The sequence below is a fragment of the Aethina tumida genome, chromosome 1, assembly GCF_024364675.1.
Source record: "Aethina tumida isolate Nest 87 chromosome 1, icAetTumi1.1, whole genome shotgun sequence".
Classification (NCBI taxonomy): domain Eukaryota; kingdom Metazoa; phylum Arthropoda; class Insecta; order Coleoptera; family Nitidulidae; genus Aethina; species Aethina tumida.
The window spans coordinates 50608876-50630769 of record NC_065435.1 but is presented as its reverse complement, the minus strand read 5'-3'; the positions used below and the strand labels follow the sequence as shown (position 1 = coordinate 50630769).

Here is a 21894-nt window from a genome sequence, read left to right as displayed (position 1 = left end):
TTAAAAAATAAAGCATAAATTGACGCATCGTTACATGCATCGAATGAGATTATCTATATCCTAGACGAACTGTATCTGACGTCTTAATTCACTAAGAGTCCGAAAAGAGCACTGTAAAGTCCTTAAGAGTTGCCCTGTCATATCTCACACATGTTCGATTGAGGAAAGGTCTGAAGATCTGGGTGGCCAATGTAGTGAATTCACATGATAGGTTTCTGGATGTGTGGACGGGCATTATCTTACTGAAAAATTAGTGCGAGACCTCTTCTTATGTAGAAAAGAAAATAAGGCTCCACAACCTGGTATATCGCTGGGACGTCATATTGCCACTAATAAAAAGTGACGGTGACCTGATACCATAAAAATAGCACCCCATACAATTAAACTCACTCTTCACAGCAGAGGGAGGATCACCTCTTTCTCCACGTCACCGTCTAACTAACGGGTGAGCATCGTGCATGCCCAAGGAAAAGAGTGATTCATCACTAAACACAATGTGATTCTATTCCTCATCCCAATGTTTCTTACACCAGTCACTAGTTGGCGCCTATGGTTTGCTCTTAGAGGTAAGTCCAAAAAAAGGCGATAAATCCGTAGGCCAAAAGACCTTATATGGAAATAAACAGACCGAATACCAAGGGGCCTACCGCTATCGGCAAAACTTTAGAAATCACTCGCGTTAAACTCAACCTGCCCCTTAAGGCCCTTGAGCTAAGAGGATGGTCTTGCTGCTCAGTGGTAGCTCTTGATATTCCGGAACCTCTTCCTCTACCTCTTCTGCCCTCTTCATTCAAGAACTATTACCGTATTACAATACTCACATTTTTGTTCAAGCACTGCGCTATTTCTCGAAACGAAACTCCTGCTTCACTCAAGCCCACTATTCTACCTCTATTCAATAGGTTAGTTATTCGTATACCTAATTTTATAAAAATATTTTAACACGTTCTGGGTGTTATGTTTTTTTTTACAGAAAGTATACTTTTGAAGAAAAATTCGAAAATAGATTTAATTTTACTAAATGCTCGAACTGTTGTCCGCCAACATGATTACAGTGATACAGATTATCTTCAAACCGGATGCCGTACATTGTGGAGTACTTGCGGTGTCATTTGTTGGAATCGTTTTCATGTTCAAACACATTTATTAAGAACATCATTTCTTCAATATATGCAAGCACATTGTTGTTTAATATATCCCTGCACATAAATCAGTCTAAGGGGGTCTACACCACAAGATTTGGAGCATCTCCATAGGATAATTGAACCGCCCCATGTTTCACTGTGGGTATAACAAACCATATTTAACATAAGCAGAGTTATCATTTTTTTATAAATTGAATTTAGACTCATCACTAAAAACTACTCGTTTCTACTGTGGTCAATTGATTGTGATCCTAAGCTTGTCAATATTGGACTTGCTTATAGATGTGAGGTCAAACGAATCCACATCCACTAAGCATTTTCTCACAATCCTTGAACTAATTTTAACCCAGTCCTATTTCCTCTAGGTTGGCTTTAAGTTAAGTTGATGATAATATTGGATAAATAAATTTGTATATTTTATAATATTGTATTACTTTCTTTAAATAATTTTCCATTAAATAGTAGTATAACTAATTTTATGTATAAATTATATGTAATATAGTATATAGTTTTCTGTTTTATACCCCTAATAATTTGTAAATAAATCATTTAAATTCTGAATAGTTTTCCTTCCAATATTTTTCTTTCTTTTATTTCTATCAATTTTGTCAATCGGCAATAATGGCCAATACAAACAACCATTTTACTAAAAGCTTTACATTTATTTATTCAAAGTTATTTATCATACAAATGCTACATACATTAGAGAAAGTGTTTATAAGAAATTTTAACATGAAATGCCAGTTTCACGTATTCATTTTAATAAAAATTTATTATTATTTATTTGTTTTTATTTCAGTATGTAGAATGATGTGTTTTGCTGACATTCTATTCCCATTTTTCACTTGAACCAGTCAAAAAATACGGCCGACATACCTGCAATGGCCGCTCGTTATAAACACCGAGTGAACGCTAAAAATAAAATTGTTCGGATGTAAAGGAAACGGGCACGGCTACAACTATTACAGACGGGTGACTATCTCTTTGTTCACCCCATCTCTAGGCGTCCAAATTTAACTGCAGGAACTTTCGAAAAAAGGTAAAACTAAACGTGGCACACAATAAAACGGCCGGCTTCAGCGTTTTCCAGCGTTGCAGCGTTACAGGAGCGGTTGCGGATTGCACAAAAGACGCGTGGTACCAGATGCACTTCTAAATTAAAAGGCTCTCGCATACTGCGTTAAATTAAGATCGTCGGAACAATATTTCAATAGAGGTTCGGTTATTGAAAGCGTATTTGCAAGTGCATTAGCGCCGCGTTTTTAGCACGTCACGCACCGAGCGTGAAATAGGGCCAATATGGAAATGTCTTCGGCGTAATTTTATTGTGCACAGCTGTTTGCCGTAAGATTACAACCCGTTATGTCTGGTGGGTTTTATTGCGCGGTTTTTATTTTACGGTGGATGCGGTTGCTTGTCGCTTCGGGCATTGATTTATTTCGGACGGACAGCTGAACTAAAAATTTATTTTGGCCACGGACATGTACCGGGTGGCCAAATGGTGGGGTCGACAATATCTCATAGACTATCAACTGAATGGATGTAGAAAAAACTATTAAACATATTTTTAAGATGGCTAACACCATTAATTGATCAGCAAACTCAATTTTTCTTTCAAATTTAATAGTTAAAGGTAGATTTAAGATATTTTTTCTTAATTGTGAGCCATATTTTTAGCTCCTCTTTGTCTCAATCAGAATTGATAATATAAATCAAATTAAAGAACTGATTTGAGCTCTCCATATAAAGTACCGGATAAAATTAAAGCGACTATCTTAAATATTAAATAAAATGTTTCAAATCTAAATTATTAAACATTTATTTATGGCCGCTACTTTATTTCTCTTAGTTCATTTATGTCTCAAATGAAAAAAATTAATGAAGATCGCAAAAAGTTATAAGTAGAACAGTTTTTTGTATTAATACAAGTGGTATAAAAAACAATTAAAAGGTTTGTGGTTCATGGGAGTCTGGAGATTCGAAAACGAGGTGGGCGAAACAGAAAAATCTCCAGAGCATTAGATAGTCGCATGAAAATTATTATAAATAATCCAAGGATGTCCGCAACTTAAATTTTAAGAAATTTACGAGACAAATCAATTAGTTCGAGGACAATTCAGCGTCGGTTAGAGGAGTCAGGGCTGCCAAGAAGACGTCCAGACATAAAACCCTGTCTTTCAAAAGAGAATCGAGAAGTGATCGTGGACAATTTGTTCATCGCTCTAAGAACAATAGATTTCATCCAAAATATGTTACAACTATTAAACATGGAGGTGGCAGTGTTATGGTGTGAGGTTGTTTTTCCACTTACGGAATGAGCACGATTCATAAAATAGAGGACAAAATAGATCGTTTTGTGTATCAAACAAATTGGAACAATATAGTCGAGGAAGTCATTTCCAATCTAATCTCGTCTCTGCGAAAAAGATGTGAGGACGTTATGGCCAACAAGGGATACTGGAAGAATTATTAAATATTATGCCATTTATGTTGGATTTACTTTATTTTAATTTTTATGAAGAGTCACTCTAATTTTGTCGCGATAAAAATTGTTAATTTTCTGGTTTTATTTTTTTATGTCATTGTTAGTCAATTTAACAAAAAGAAAGTCGTTCTAATTTTCTCCGATACTATATATAAAATTTAAATTTTTTTTCGAAAATGAAATTTTATATATAAGGTGTTCTGATTTGCTCGCGCCATCTTGAAGGGAAACGTATCATGTAAAATGCGGATAAAAAATTGTAGTTTATGTTACAGGGGAACTATAAAAGTTGACTAATAGGCATGTATCTTTGGACAATATCCAGTGGTCAATATGAAATGTGAAATGTTTCGGGTGAATGTATTACTGTCAACATAGTTGACATCCTCGACACCTGTTTAATTGTTATATTGTTAAAACTTTGTACTGATAAATTAGAGAGTAACCACAAAATACATTAACCTGTCGGTGATGACAAGTATATTCACATAAAAAAATCTCACATTTGAAAATAGCCTATTTTACTTTTGCCCATTGGACGTTGTCCAAATACTTCATAGTGTATTAAGGACCTCCAGCTCTTGAATCTTTTTTTTGGAGGATAATTAAGAAAACTATTTGTCGATCAACTCCTTTTATTTCTTCTGTTGAAATTAAAAATGAAATTTTATCTACTACACTATATTAATTAATTTTTTTAGAATTATTTCTAAAATACACCGGTCCAACAGATTCAGGTATAATCAATATTGAAATATCTACAGAGTTAACATAATTAAATAACGTTTACATTTCCTACATTGAATATGTTTTTTAAAGCCACTAAATTTAAAAATGATGTTATGGATGAGAGTTTACCATAATTTTTTTTTTATTTTTTGTTTATATTTCTCTTGGAAAAAAGGATATTAAGAAGCGACTTTCACAAATTTCTTTGATCACATTTAAAAATATATACGGTTGCAGTTGAAATGTTCGATAAATTTTTCAAACTTTGTAGAGAGGTCAACTTAGTGCTGTTGTCTAGCGATTGAAGTAAAATATTTAAAACCTGAAATTTATCGACATCTGTTCAGACAAATTGAAGTTATCGAGTTTTACCTTTTCCAGTGTTTGCCACCATATTAATTTAATACAGGGAGTAAACAGAAAATATCTCAAATGTTCTTAAAATGTCCTAAATACACCTTTTATTGGTAAATTATATGTCAGTCCATTTTGTTAATATTATTTTTTATACATATATACATTCGTTTAGTATTTTTTGAGATATAGTCAATGAACTCCCCCATTTGGTCATCCAGTACAAGCCGTTATATTCTTTTGGATTCGAAAAAATTAATATTATTTTACAATGTAACTGCATTGTGCATTGGATCAAACGGCTCAATTACTTTTTTTACATGCGTCAAAGTGACTATAAAAAGTAAAAATCCAATAATGCCCGTTTGTGCATAGTCTATACTATATAGATGGCCAAACCAATTGTATTTGTAGTTTTGTAAAACACTGAAGCCTTACAATTAATTAAAAGCAACAAAAAAAGCCGTAAATTAATTTTCAATTTCAAAGTGAAGAGTTACCTTGGTTCGCCGACATAGTTGCGTTTATTTACGACCGTTCAAATGAATTTTTTTCCAACTAGAATAAATGGATATGTAAAACTTCGTAATATCTGTGTACGTTTTTAGAACTTAATACGGGAGGGTTTTATTATTGGAACACATAAATCGCGGACGAATTAAAATTATTTATGGGTTTTCTGTGGATTTGCCCATTGCAAATGAATCCATTAACAATGCTAAGCTGTAAAATACACATGTTAGTTGAGTTATTTTTATACCAATGTTTTAATTTATATGCGCCGGTTTGCTTAATTAACGAAAAAACCGTACCGCAAATTATCTTTTATGCCATTACATCGTTTTGCAGTGCAAATCTGAAGTTATTGGTCGAGGATTATTCTCAAATGTATCCGCAATCAACTAACCGATTTAAATGTGTGCAAAATTTTGAGTCGATTGTCGATCTATATTTATGTTTTAATTAAAAAAAACGGCTTAAAAATCGGTTGTTGCTTAATTATTTTATTGCATGATTTATCATTTCTATTGGCAAAAATTTTGTTTAATTGAATTGTTAATTTTTTTTTGCCAATAAATAATATTCTGCTTTATATTGACAGGAATATGATTACTTCAGCGAATGTTATGCGGAATAATATTGGAGAATCCATAAAAGCCCGAATAAGCAATTAAAGAATACACCCACATCCTCTAAATTTAAACAACGCAATGTAAATTAGCAAAAATAAGCAATTTCTCCCGACTTTTCCAAATTTATTTACCCGAATTCTTCGTTTATTTGTTAGGGAAATTCTCGACTGTAATTACGTGATAAGCAAAACAGTAATTTAGTTTTAATTTCGATAATGTTTTGTTTAAAATATATGAAACGTAATTAAGAACATAATTCGACTTTGTTTTGCTTATTCCACTGATTACGGGCGTATTCTCATTTAAAATAGCTGACAGCTGATTCTTAGGAAGGAAAATAGTAATTTAATTTTCCTTAATAGAAGAGAGCAAAAGAGAATAGAAGAAAATAGGCTTGATAACGACTGTTGAATCGATAGGGAAAATGTTACAGATACAATGTGCTGTCGTGTTTACTTAAATATTTATTCAGGATACTTTACTTTTCCACATTCTCACTGTCTTTATATTGTGGGCAATTCTCCTAAAGTAACACATCTCATCACAATGTATAAAATATGGAGATGTTGTAGCGTCTTTGTTTGGTTTTTGATACGTAATATGATATTTGATAATAATTTGGAGGGAAATTCGCTACTAAAGAATTTTGATTAAACTAGTTCACATACAGTTTCATTTGCCAGTTCAATTTTACACTTCAAAGATTCAGATTTACATTGATTTAAGCTCCACGTACGAATCAATTGGAAACTAAGAATAGTGTGTGTGGGTGACTCACTATGTTAATATTCCACCAATATAAAATTGAATATTTATATTCCGTTTAAGCGAAATGCGACAAGTTTTAAAATAGAGCCCACCTAAAATAGATCAGGTATTAATAGATGGTTCCCTGATGTCAGCTCAATGCAACATAAAATATGACTGTTTAAAATAAATATAAATTCCAATGTTTTGTAAGAGAATGACAGTAAATTCTAGATAATTCGCTTTTTCATGGGACAATTGACCCATTATTTATTATATACGCATAGTCCAGTTCAAATTGAAGTTCAACTAGTGCCAGTTATTTTAGTTAAATACTAGTCAAACGATAATAATCAAGATAGTTATAATTTATTTATGGTCCTTTGCGTTTCGGGCCAGCTCAAACTAATTGCAAATTCCGCAAATATTACATCGGTGTTCCTTTGAGTGTTGCTTTTGGATTTTGCTGAAACAATATTTCAGCTTTTCACGGATCAGGACCCGATATAGTTTCACAGGTACTGTCAAAACATCCACGTTTAAATTGGATGTAGGAAATTTAGTTGTTTCGGGATCTACGTATTTGGTCTAATAATAGAACTAACGGGTAATTTAAAAGATAATTTAAAAATTGTTTACCTCTCACTTCAAATGACCTACAATAGGGAAGTTAAATATAAACGAAGCCAGCTTTTAGGTGCATAAATTAGTTTGAAAATATCAAAACATTTAGAAATTGTTAATTAGAATTTCCTTTGTTTTACCTAACCAATAATCTAAAAATATAAAAAAATGTAAACTATTCAGTTCTAATGCTGATGACATTAAATTTTCAATACTCTCTCAGTCCAAGTCAAAACAGTGATAACGTCTTGTTACCGAGCCTGCTTTTAACACAACCCAAACACGACATTCCTACATGACATCTGAATATTTTTCTTTCACTGTTCGGTGAAGGCAATAAATGACACTGCGGAGTCATTAAGCGCTTCATCTGCACTCGTGCGCAATCAACATCAAACTAAAATTTATTAACACACTAAATCTAGACAAGAAACCCCAAACAAAATCACAACACGTACAAAAATAGCATTATAATTTAATATAGAGTAATCCATTGACTTTTTGATTTAGCCTCGTCGCAGCATCACTAGTGTCACAGATAAACGCCATTAGTTTAATGCACCAAAAAAAACCATTGCACACAAATATACTGACCGTAATAAATCAATTAAATTGCTATGATTTATTTCAATTATCGAACAGAATTAGGCGGGATTTAAAATTAGTATAAATTAATTATATGTTTAATCGGCATGATTTTAAACTATGATGTTTTAAACTTTGATTTACTGCGCTGGTCATAATTGCACCGTGTTAATTTGCATAATGCGATTGATTCAGTGTTGATTCTGGTGCAATTATTATGTTTGTGAAAAAATTGCCTAATTGAGATTGACTAAGCGAAATTATTATAAATCGAGTTTTAATTCTTGCATTTGTGGTATGGTGATTTTTTCGTACTTAGGCGTTAATTGACTTCATAGCTAAACAGTGAAATAGATTTTAATTGGATCTATTACAATATTATTGCATGTAATATATCCTATTTAATTGTTGTTGATTATTAATTAACATATAAATTAGTATCAATAGAATAAGAAGGCAAGTTGTGTATGACAGATAAACAAATTTCAAATGTGAATGTACAAAACACATAAAAAATAATATAACCGTTGAATAAACATGTTAATTGAAGCTCTTTGATTTTAAGCTGGATTAAGTCTGGTTGATAGATAAATATTATTTGCAATTTATATTGACATAGTGCCAAGTTCATATACATACACATTAAATGTGAATTCTGAGTGAATAGATAAGTTTCTCTCTTTATTTGCCTAGTCATTTTAATCTGTCTATTTTTTAGAAATTGTATACCGTAGTTTATTTAAAATTTAAAAGAAACTGGATTGCGTTGTATATTTGAATAATTTATGAATCTATATTTTTAGTGAAAGGAATATTCTGTCACGACAACAAAATTCAATATTTAGTTTAGTGACCAACATAAAAAATGTAATTGTTAACATTACTGTAATGTTATTGTATTTAAGTAGTTATTATATAAATTTACGTCAATATTTTCTATTTAAATACTAAGTGAGGTATTGCGTAATTCTTTTTACAAATTATTATATAAATTTACGTCAATATTTTCTATTTAAATACTAATTGAGGTACTGCGTAGTTCTTTTTACAAATTAACTAATCATTTTACCATACAATTTCACACAAAAAATCAAGTTATATTTAATTTGATTGTTTTGTCATAATCAAATTATAATTGCGTTTATTTCAAAATAATGTTTAACAAAACGTTCATATTTAATTATGTTGTCCTACACAAAAACCGTCCATGAAATGGTTAGTTATAATTATTTTGTCAATGTTAAGTTAATCCTTTGATATCTAATTAAAATTTTGACACATATATTAAATTTGTATAATGTATAATTATTGTATCAATGTAAATTAGGACTTGTTATTTTTCGATTCCTTAAACTAAATTATAACTGAAAAGTGTTATTTAAATATAAATAATTAATGGCAATTTAATTTTCTCAGCAACTTGAAATGTCATTCAGACTAGATTGCCATGCCCAAGAGAAACTAAAATTATTTCATGAAAACCTAGAGTTTTTGTTTCTAATGAAGTATATATATTTAATAAATTATATGAATAAACTTTTATAATAAATATTATGAAATTTTATTCAATTAATGTAGATTGACATAAAAGAAAATTTAAATAATAGATATGAAATATTCAATTTTCAACAATTTCTATGACCATAATACATTTATTTTATGGTTATAGGAACATCTAATATTTTTAACATTGACATTGTCGTTTAATAAATAAAACTTACAATTTTTTTGAAATTCCTTTGTATCCATGGATGTCACAACACCAATAAACAACAATACAAAAGCCACAAATCCTTGGCACCGCATGTTTCCTGAACCGATATAACAACACCAGAGGATCGAGTGATTCCACAAAATATTACCCCATAACTTAGTCGAAAACCCCTTTAAAATCCCTCACATTTCCACCGAAAGTACGATCGAGAGTACGTCGCGTACGCATTCTAACAGTCGTAATTCACACGTGCTTCGCGCTAACTTTAACTCGTCACTGCGCATCCAAGACTAAGTCCTAAGCTCCGCTCTACCACGTAAAACATATAACATTTAAATCGTCCACGACTCCTACTCGAATTTTTTGCGTGCAACTTTATTTACGGCCTTTTAAATTCACTTTTCTATCCATCATTCTATTACGGCAACAGGATTTATTAGATTATTGTCATCGCGGCGCTTGCATTCGGGACTGTTTGTTTGAATACGTTTCAACGCTCGTATGTATTTACGGCTAAATATGTAAACATATCGTACATATGTTTGTAATGGTAAATATTCCCTTCTTTTCATCATAATTTATGGGTACTCTTCATAAGACCGGTATTTTTAGATGCCTTTAAGTACTTTGATGTTTCTGGGGGCAGGTCTTAATTAAATAATATTTTCCTTTTTGCCAATTATATTCCCGAAATATAAATCTTGCTGTTCAAAAACTATTATTAAATTAATCACTGCGCAATATCATTTCGGTAATTATGAAAAAAAAAAACATTTTAAAACTTGCGTTCGCGTTGCCAATTGAAACTAATTCATTTATAATGAAAGAAAATGACACTTTTTATTAATGAGTATGTACTTTACTCGTATTTTTAACTTCCTGAACAAACTGAATGCGCACATGTACAAATAATTGATTAACCTGCATAGTTTTGCTGCGAAGAATATTTTAATTAATGGTATTAATTGTTAACGTCAAAAATAAAATTAAAATTAGACGAGCTGAACCTATTTTAATTATCCACGACAATATTTTAATAATTATGCAGATTTTTAATAATATATGAGTTTTATATGACAGATAAAAAATCATAAACCTGCTTTCGAAATATTTATGTGTCTTAACTGCCAAAATATTGCATATTTTTTTAAATGAATACCCACTACAAAAACTTTTATTTTCCTTCTTATCGCAACCTCTAGCAATAAATAATGCTTTTATCTATTCCCGAGGAGTCGTTACACTTTAATTGCCTAAAAGAGCGCGAGTTGGGTTTGTTATGATGACTATTATTAGATCCGTAGTGTAGAAAACGGTCGCTCCGAAAATAATTCACATTAGAAATAGAATAAAACAGCTGACTATTTCGAAATATATCTCGCGGAGATATGTTTAATTTTATAAGAAGTTACACGGCGAATATGTACTTATTTCGCTGTGTAAGTGTACAAATTGGATACGGCCGGTTTAGAGCATTAACGTTAATGAGTTCAGTCGTAAACTTTTGGTGTAAGTACTATTTTTATCGGTTAATGTGTTATAATTCGGAACGGCCGTAAAATGAACGGTAAGGGTTCAACTAATCATTGATGGGGTGCATTTCAAAACAAATTTTCAACGTCTCACCTACAAACGGTGTCAAGGATCTAATTAGATTAATTGTTGTCCAAACGGCAGGATTCTTTTTATGAAATATTAGGGGTCTGAATGCGAACTCGCCCTCGTTTAATGTGAATCGGGACAATAATTCTGGAAGAGAGCAGCGGAGTTTCCAGTCAGACATCATTTTGTGTCAGATTTACACACTGGATAAGAAACTAAGAGGCAATAAATCCTTGATATTAGAAGATAAGTCACGCACCCACTAAGTTTACGGAAGCCATTTGTTACCTTAAGTAAACATGAAGTTCCCTTTTGGAAAAACCACCGCGCCAGAAAAAATAGATAGTTTTAATTATTGTTTGTGGAATTTTAGGGGGCTCGGCTTTATGGGCCAAGGGATATTCGATTAATGGATCACTGATGATTGGATGGAAAGTTCGAATTTTTTTTTTCGTTAGAAAAATCATTTAGAGCATCAATGATTATTAGTAGAAATACAAATTTACATTCGAAAACAAGCGCACACCCCAAAATGGAAATCCAAATGATTATTATTAAATATGATATCAATTTAATTCATTGTTAGTGTTTAAATTCTAAACAAAATCAATTTGGTTCATATTTATCCACAAGCTTTTTGTCCCATTCCACTTTTCAAATGTTATTCTTCCAGTCATTTCGTATTAAAAGGTGACATCTGGATCCAAAAACGTCATATAATATCTTAAAGAACTTCCGGTGCTGTGATCCACCGACATAACTTGAAACGTTATTTTTAGTGTAACAGTGACTCACACTTTTTAGCCTTAAAAAAAGCATCTTCCCGTATTCAAGGAAAACTTTAAATTTCCAAATATCACTACAATCTAAAACAACATCATTAATAACCCCAGTAAAAAAGGCTTTAGCCGACATCAAACAAAGGGCTCGAACGCATAACTTAAATAACGAAAGCCTTACTGATAACACTGATAAAACCGCAAAATCCAATTAAAGTTAAAGCAAACGATTCAACCCGTAATTTTTAATATTTATAACCAAAGTATGAAGTTAATCCTCCGAATAGTCTCTCAGGCGTTCCTGCTGAATTTGATGGATGGATAAGTTTTTGCAGGAAACTGGAAAATTCCGTCTGAAATCGTGAGCAATTCTAGCTCAATCATCCTTATTACTTTCTACATCTGGCAATAAAAATTGAAGGAATTCCTAACAAGATTATAACATTTCGGAAGAATTAAACGATATGTGTTTTTTTTTTGTATGTACCTATTATGATGTTCATTTAATTATATATATGAATATTTTTGAATACATTAGGTTTCATAAAGGGTGTAATTTTGATGAGGATGTCAACGATGAGAAGTGAATGTTTCTTCTATGCAGCCATCGACGTATTTAGATTGTATTTGACTTTAACTCCCCTTTAATTGATGACGCCTGTCTCTCGCTTGTTTTTCTTAACAACGCCTGAAACGCACGTGTATATGTCACATTTTTCGAATGACAATGTACAACCAGCCACTGTGTTTTGTATCTAAATAAATACAGCCACGGGGTGCTGAACAGTTGCGGTTCTAAAGAAATAAACATTAATTTATTAGGTGAGCAACCCTTCCTAAACTTAGAGTATTATGCAAAACATTTTAGGTGTTTTTAAGGGGTAGCATAAACTATTTTTACGTGTATCATAACGCTGAATATTACATAAATAAAATTGGCTTTTTAAATAATTCAGTTTACGTAAAATTGTTTGAAATAAAGGAAGTTTACAGCCTTATTTTATAAGCATCCCTTGTTTCTCGAGAACGCAAGATTTTTAAAGTAAAATAAATATGGTAGTTAATATGACTTTCATGCAACATTTTAACCTATTTATCTTTCTATGAAGTGAATTTGTTTCAGTTAATTCCCATAGAGGCAGGATGCGCGGTCGTTACCGACGCTATGGCGAAGGACGTAATTTTAAAGTGGCCGTGCAATCGGTCTTTTGACAGGAACGGTCCCATCCCCCCGGTCGTCCGTGTTCATCGGGCTTTTGTGCGTAAAGGTACGTAATGATATGTGCGTAATTAGCAAGAACTGCCCTAATTTATAGGAGACATTCACTGCTACATTTACATTTTAAGAATGCCTCGCATACTAGTTGATTAAACATATTACTGGCTGACAGCCATTGTACACGTACGTGTATTAAACTGATATTTTCGTGAAATGGCTTGATACAAGCCAGCAATGTTCAAATAGCAGGCAAAACCTCAGCCGCTCTGCGAGGCAGTATCCATTTTTCTTTACCCCGTTTTTAATAATGATATAAGATATAATTTATGGGCATAAAGTAATTTAAGTACAATCAGAGACAACATACAGCGAACATTCAAGTTTGTCTGTGCAATGAGGTCCGTAACATTCAATAAACTTTGGCCTTTTATATTTTCAATATCGAACCATCGGCCAGTATGAAAAAGGTTTGGTGGCTTCGTTTCATTAAAAGTTCGTGAGTGGTGTAAAAGTGACGTGGGTTTGCAAATTCGTGTTATATCTCAGTGCGGGATCAGAGCTAACAAAAACTTCGCGGCCCCTCCAATTATTTTTTAAGAACTTCTCGTGTTATTTAGCAAATATGTACGAACCGCGATAGTTGCTTGCCTTGTGAAAATTAATTTAATATTTTTCACTATAAATTTATATATAAATATTTTAAATTGTTTTTGTATATTAAATTTTATGTGTTTTAGAATATACTGTGCTCATTATTATATTAAATTTTTAAAATGTTAAATATTTTAATATTTAATGTAAAATAATATTAAGTTACTATTATTGTTTTATACAAAAACTTGTTTTATAAAAACTATAATATTCTTATTCTATACAATGTTATATATATTTTTCTGAATTGAGTTGGGCATAAATATATTAACTTCCAATCCGTCACAATTTTAAATTTATGTTTAGGATCGTTTTCATGATGAAATACATTTATTAAAAGCATAAATTGTTCAATATATGGTAGCAGATTGTTGTTTAATATATCCCTTTAGATAAATCAGTGTGTGGGGGCCTACGTCAGAAGAATTGAAGCATCCTCATATCATAATTGAACCGCCATTGGTTTTGTCCCTGTAGAATGCTTAACATAAACAAAGCCATCATTTTTTATGAATTAAATTTAAATTTGTAACAAAAAAATAATCGTCCTCACACTTTTGTGGTCCAGTGATCCTAAGCAACTCACAATTGGACTTTCACATTGTTAGTAGAACCAGGGTTTGTCTTGTGTCTCTTATAAGATTGGATTGTTTTTTGACATTTGAATTATTCAGTTATCGATTTTCTTTCAAGTTTTTCGAACTCGGACAAATTTTTTCGTAGCTGTCACTTGGCCAGTTTCTATAAATTTTTTAATACAACGGAAAACGATTGACTTATTTATCCGCAAACTCTTGACCATCTTTCCTTATTCTCTCGATCTTGATAACGCTGAATTATAATTTTTCTTACAGTTTCACTTGAAGCAATAATTAAATAATTATAATAACCAAAAGTTATATAATTATTATTATAATATAGTATTAATAATTTTGAAATTTCCATTGTAAAATATATGTAATTTTTAGAAAAAATTAAATTAGTTTAACTTACTGGCATCGAATGAACTGAACTCATATTGTTAATATAAACTTCGTCGCAAAACTATGGAAAGTCTGAATATCTTTTTTTAACATAAAATTTTAAACATTCTGTATATTAAATTATTAGCTTCACCACTTTTGCCATAAGTAGACATTTCTTGAAATTTTAAAAGAATTGGTTTTATACTTGTTACATTTTAAAATATTTAAAATGAACAACAGAGCACATAATCACAATATTTCAAAAGAAAATTGTTCGGTGGCCGTTGCTCTTTACGAAGAAGGAAAAAGTCAATATGAAATATTGACTTTAAACCAATTAAAGGAAAAGATCATAAAAATTTGGGAGGACATTGATCAGGATGTCATAAGAACATTAATTTTAATTATGAGACGATGTTGTTAACGCACGTAATGAAAATACTCTATATTAGTGTAAATAAACTTAACTTGTTGTTTTATTAGTTTTTTAATAAATATTCATAGATTTTTCTTAAAACTGTATCCTTAATTTATTTTTAAAAATAAATTTCAAAAAATTTTTGTCATTTTATTGTAATTTTTAATAATTGACGTATTCAAATTATTAATATTCTAATTTTATACATTATGTAAATGCAGAATAGATATATTAATGCTTCTCAAAAAAAAAAAAAAAATAATAATAATAATAATAAAAAACTAACAGGAAAGAAACGAGTGACAGAATAATTAGGTAAATTAAATTTGTAATTAAAAGTAATGCGGTAATTGCCTCGCATTACAACGAAAATCAATCAGTGATTTTTTTGCTAAAAAAGACGGAGTGAAAGTAAAAAGGGGCCGCTTGTTAATTACCTTAAACGTTCTTGATAGTCCTGGTCGTAAATTACAAATAGGCCTTAACTGATATTATTTATAACCGGCTTAGAGCGGCGTCCACAAGTGACGTCGTGGAAATTTAATGGAAAATTATTTAGGAGCGGACGCCCCGAAAAAGTGTGCATTTTAAGCGTAACACTTTTCTCGGCCATTGTTTTCACCGAGACGTTAATAAATTACAATATAAATGTGCGGGATTAAGTGCGCTGCCCAACGATAAACTCGACAGATTACTAATGTTTCCCGGGCCTATCCGGCTCGAAGCTCTGCATATATCTTTATGGCGGCGTGATTTGTTTAATTTCGAGGTTAAATCAAGTGTAATCTAACACCGACCTCGGGTGTCATACTATAAACTAAACAATTTCCCTTTTTAACCCAAAAAAAATCTCTGAACGCTCTTTTTTTGTAAGATTAAATACATATTATACAAAAAATAAGGCCTTACGATTTAAAGGCTTGGAAAAAACATAGTAATACGTGTATCCTTCCCATTTATTTTACCAGAACTACATCAAAGAAGAGCAGATGTGGGTCTTTACAATGTGTTGACACAAGAATTTATTGTATATTATTTTTAATACATTAAACCAACCATTAAAATGGGTAATTATAACAGTTTACAATGTATTATTACATATCTATGTTCTCAGAACATAAGTAGAACGAGCTTTTTACTAAACAGTTTCTACGAGTATACTATGTCAATGTCAATCACATTATGGTTCCTTCTTTTATTGCATATTTTATAATTCCATATAATAAGGAAAATGGTATTATGTATTTATGACAGAAGAAAAAAGTGTCAAATTACTTGTAGAATTCGAAGTACATAAATTTCCTAATTCTTTTCCAAAAAACTATAAAAATGTAAAAAGCCCATTAAAAATTTGTGAGTTTTTATTTACATATTAGCAAGCACCATAAACGATCAATCTATAATTGGTATCATTTTGGAATTGTCCTATAAATATTAAAACAGCTACAACTGAAAACATCCTGGCAGCAGTTTTGCATTGTACGAACTAATTAACGTACGCAATAAATTTACAGTTGCAGTTATTTAATCTGTAATTTGTTTTTACGTCACGAGTGTAATAAATAAAAATAAAATATGAACGGTAAACCTTAAATTAAAGTAATAAAATATATGAATAACTTGCATATTTAGTGATGCATGAATATGGACAAATGCCAATTTCAGTAAATATAAATATAAAAATTGTTTTTATGTACAAAAGCGTTTTTGCATATTTATTACACGATATTGAAAAGTCCGTTAAATCTGCTAAATTAACTTTTTTGTAATTATAGTTTCTGCTAAAGAGTAATCAATGTTCTTGTTTATTTTTGAAATATTACCAAGTTTATATTTACAATTTTATTATAAAATAAAACGTAAATACGTAAAGAAAATATTAGTTTAAAAATGATGAAAAATATTTGAAAAATATTAAATTTAATTGTATCTACGTACCGCAGAAATTGTCAATCAAATTGTTGTAGGGGCCCAACACCACCAACTTCACCAACAATTTAGTTTTCTTTACTTAATGTATGAAATAAATTTTTATTTTCATTTATTAGATTTATTTGTACATTTTTTTTTAATGAGTAGAAACGACAAAAGAAATTAATATGAATGACAGTGAAAAATAATAATTTTAGTATGGAATAATATACACATGAAATAAATTTGGAAATAGTTCATTTCTTTAATATACTGTGTGTAAACTCTAATTCTTTTTAGAAAAATATTAATCTATTACAGAATAATAATTGATTAAAAAATTAAACAAAAATCTGAAAGCAAAAATATTCTATTTTTTTTGTTCAACGTTAAAAATCTAAAAGAACAATGACAATATTGACCACTTCCTAAGCATCAGTTAATTCTATGGTAACTTATTATCAATAAAATGAGATTAACAAAAACTCCATACTTTTGACCACTACTGTAAGTGTTAAATATCGTTGTATGTATAGTATAAACATAAAAATATAATGTTTCACACGTAATGAAAATTTTGATGATCGTCGTTGTAAAGATAGAATAATATACAGAGTCTCTTTAACTATCAACACTTTATAAACACATCTGTTTTCTTGTGACTTTACCCTATTAAAACAAGATAGTACATATTTCATTTTAATTATTCCCATCTTATAATTATGTAATCAATTAAATTTACGAGAAATAAAACTATATATGCATCAAAAATTTTTTATTAATGAAGCGACACAAATAAAAACCGAAGACGCATTTCTTACATTAGAGTGTCAGACTACAACACGCACAACCATTTTTTTCATCACATTCAAAGAGATCTAATGAAGCCGTTGGCACTTTTGTTCGCACATGATAATAATTAAATTGGCCCCGCCATGCCAACGAAACAAACGGAATAATTAATATTACATAATTAAAAACAAAGGGCCGAATTAATGCGCGGGTGCAAAGACAAAAATCCCCGCCATTAGTATAATTAGGTTCACACATCAAATAGACGTAAGTTGGCAGCGTTCGTGACGTAACCGAATACGGTTGCCGTATTAGCCGCCGCCAACATATGTCAAATGTTTTGTAAATTCACGGACCTCCGCATTACGAAATCCCATTTTATTATCCCCAGATATTCTGCATATGTAAATTTGCTAAATCGTATATAAACCTATGTAACCGTGCGTTATTACGTACACACAAAGCGGCACAAGAACTCGTTCGGTGTTATTATGAAGATGTTCAATTTACCGTTTGCAATTTCCCATGTTTTAAACATTTCTCCGTGTCCGAGGCTGGATATGAGTCCAGTTAACTTATCTCGGATGAAACGTTTATGTTCTGGTACCTTTATTACTTACTTCACATATAGGGTTTAAAAAATGGCTCGTACACAATTAAATTTCCTATTTACGACCACAACGGTTTTGATTAAAACAAATTTATATTCTTATTAAACAATTACCGAAAATTTTCTTTGTCTCACATAATACCAAATTTTCTTATAAAAAAGTACACGATTAACAGTGAGCTTTTGTTCGTGGTTCTTGCTTATTAAGTTGGTTCGGATGTTAATTAGGATTGTATAAAGGAATCAACCCGAAAATCTTATTAAATTCAAGTATTAATTAAAGAATTTCCCGAATAATAATAAAACGTCTGTATTATAAATCGGAGTTGAATTTTTCTTTGGTACATAAAAAAATCGTGTAGAAGTGATGGCTTTGGGGTGTATCGGTCTTGTCTAGGTTTGTACTGAATTATTAACAGTCATTTAGCAGATATTTCGTAAAAGTTTGTGAGGCAGGAAGGTTCGTTTATACTTTATTGAAAAAGAAGCACAAGCGGTGCTTAAAATTTACGGTTTCCCTTCCACGTAAATCCCGAAGTTGTTGGTCCGGAACGCAAGAGTTTTTAACAGATAGCTCATTTGTCATTGATATCTATACCGTTGGACCGGCAACCATCAAATGCCGGAGTAATTTCGGCAATTTTACCGGAAATATTGGCCCCGATACTTACCCCTTTGAATTTCGTATTGATATGTGGCATGTACGCATCCATAAATAAAATAATACGGTATAATAAATGCGACAAGAAAACATTTACCTACGTTTAAATTAGGGAAATAAGAAAATCTAGTTAAAGTTTATTAATAGAGCGGTATATTGCTATTCTTGAAAAGTATGTATATTTTTATTAAACTGGATATTAAAGTGGAGCTCTGTTATAAAGTTTAAGTACTTCAAAAAGCAATAAACTTTAAAATTTTATTTTTCTAGTTACATTAGTTTATAACATTCTTTAATATATCCATATATGCCTGAACAAACTTAGGCAGCAAGTAATTTTTAATGTTTTAACAGCAAATATATTTTGAAGCAAATTATTTATTGAAACAATTTAAGTACAAATTAAAATTCATTATTATTTTAATTATTATTAATTAGACAAATATTAATAATATATATATATATATATATATATATATATATATATATATATATATATATATTATATATCTGATATTTAATGGAATATATTTGTAAGTTGATGTTTTAACATGAATTGAATTTTAATAGTTTAATATAATGCTTTAGATGTTGAGGGTTAATGTAGTAATAAAGCATATTTTTGTAAGTTGTGTGCCTTTTAATCAAACAAAACTGGACGAAATTAGACCGACTATCTTAAATATTAAATAAAATATTTATTTATGCCCTTTATTTCTATTAGTTCATTTATGTCCCACATTTTTCACGTTCAGTAGGAAAGAAACTGTTTTTATTCTAGTATTTTTTAGGCGTATTTATATATTTCACACATGAATATTGTGTTTACATTAAGAACAGTGCTTCGCGGTCCATTTGTGTGATTTAAAAAATAAAATTGTTTTGGCCATTCAGTAAGAAAAAATGGTATCAAAAACAATTAAAAGGTTTCGAGGTAATGGAAGTGTGGAGAATCAAAAACGAGGTGGGCGAAACAGAAAAACCTGCAGAACTTTAGATCAGGAATAATTCAAGAATGTCTGCACCTTAAATTTTAAGAGATTTAGGAGATAAATCTATTAGTTCAAGGACAATTCAAAGTCGAGGGAGGGCTGCCAAGAAGACGTCTAGCAAAAAACCCTCTCTTTTAAAAAAGAATTGAAAAGCAAGATTTCTTTTCGCTTATAGCAATCGAAACTGAACAGCAAGAGATTGGAAAAAAGTACTATTTTCGGACGATCAAAGTTTAATATTTTTGGAAGTGATGGTGAACAGTTTGTTCTTGGCCCTAAAAACAGTTGACTTCTTCCAAAATATGTTACAACAACGGTTAAACATGGAGGTGGCAGTGTTATTATTTGGGGTTGTTTTTCCGCTTACGATATAGATCCAATTCACAAAATAGAAGGCAAAATGGATCGTTTTGTGTATCATAACTTATTAGAAGATGTCATGAATGAATTGGAAAATGCTGTTAAAATTTATATTTCAGCATGACAATAATCCCAAATACACTGCCAAGCTTGTTAAAGAATGGTTTGTTAAACAAAAAATCAATATCTTAAAGTGGACAGTTTAAGCTGCCGATCTTAATCCAATAGAAAACTTGTAGAAGATTAGATCAAATTTGTTGGAACAAATCAAAAATGTTTGGAACAATATAGACAAGGAAATAATTCCCAATCTAATCTCTTCTATGCAAAAAATATATGAGAATGTTAATCAATAAGGGATACTGGACGAAATATTAGGCCATTTGTGTTGGATTTTTTTGTTAATTTTTATGAAGTTAACGTCAAATATTTATATATGTGTGTTTTATTATTTAATGAAACAAAGTCTCGTAAGTATTATTTAGTATTTAAACAAAAATAAAGTGCTATAATATAATATAGAATAGAAGAAGGATGGAAATATAATAATTTTTGTAACACAACCAAATGTTTCGGGCATATCGGGTATAATTTAATTAAAAAAAAGTTGCGTGAACGTAAATTAATCGTCCGGCATCTACTAACATTTGATCAGCAAAGGAAAACAATCATCACCAACAAATTAGCATTTTAATGAAATCATTAAACAATATATATTCCATAGATAGAAACTAATCTGTCAGTGTCGGAACGCAATATGACACAAATCAAAAAGACATCGACACGGGTCGAGCTCCAAAATTGAAACATAAAATAATTTAAACAATAATTCACGCCGCGCAACAAATCACCGGGCTTATGGTTTGAATTGTATGAGTTCTGCATCTAAAATTTGATTTATTATCTAACAAATATTTATGCCGCGACGTGCAAATTCGTCCGTTTTAATTCGACGCAAAGTACGAATTTTTTTGGCGATGATTGACGACCGGAATTGTAAGTTATTGATGTGGAAGATTAAAGTGTGAGATTGCGGTTATGAGATTCCATGGGGGTTGAGACAGTGTTCTCGTTTCAGCACGAACTTCAACAACGCCAAAGACAATAGTAATATTTTTTGTTGTGGCATTTAGTTTTTTGTTAAAAGTTAAATTTATGCAGTAATTATGTAAAAAGTTGGCGAATAATGCAACTAATAGCTCAAAAATACTTAACGGCTTTTATTGCTCTACAATCCCATTTCTCCCACGTTTACAGCCATTGACTCATTTATACTGAAATAATCTGACTCAAAAACTCGGCCAATATTGATTTATCTGCGAATTTACTAATGCGAAAGTTCCTTGGACTTTTTGACGCCAAAGAATAAACAACATCCTGATTGACAGAATTTTAATGCCGGGAATGAGTTGCTTACG

At 30.7% G+C, this 21894-nt stretch overlaps 1 protein-coding gene across 1 annotated transcript in view; it reads right to left on the bottom strand.

The window, feature by feature from the left end:
- LOC109594967 (neural cell adhesion molecule 2) overlaps positions 1 to 9720 on the bottom strand; it is a 65953-nt gene extending 56233 nt beyond the window's left edge. The window contains exon 1 of the mRNA XM_049961501.1: positions 9524 to 9720. Within this exon, the coding sequence (XP_049817458.1) occupies positions 9524 to 9608 (85 nt within the window). The 5' untranslated portion in view covers positions 9609 to 9720. The remainder of the gene's footprint in view (positions 1 to 9523) is intronic.
- Positions 9721 to 21894: the final 12174 nt, after the last annotated feature.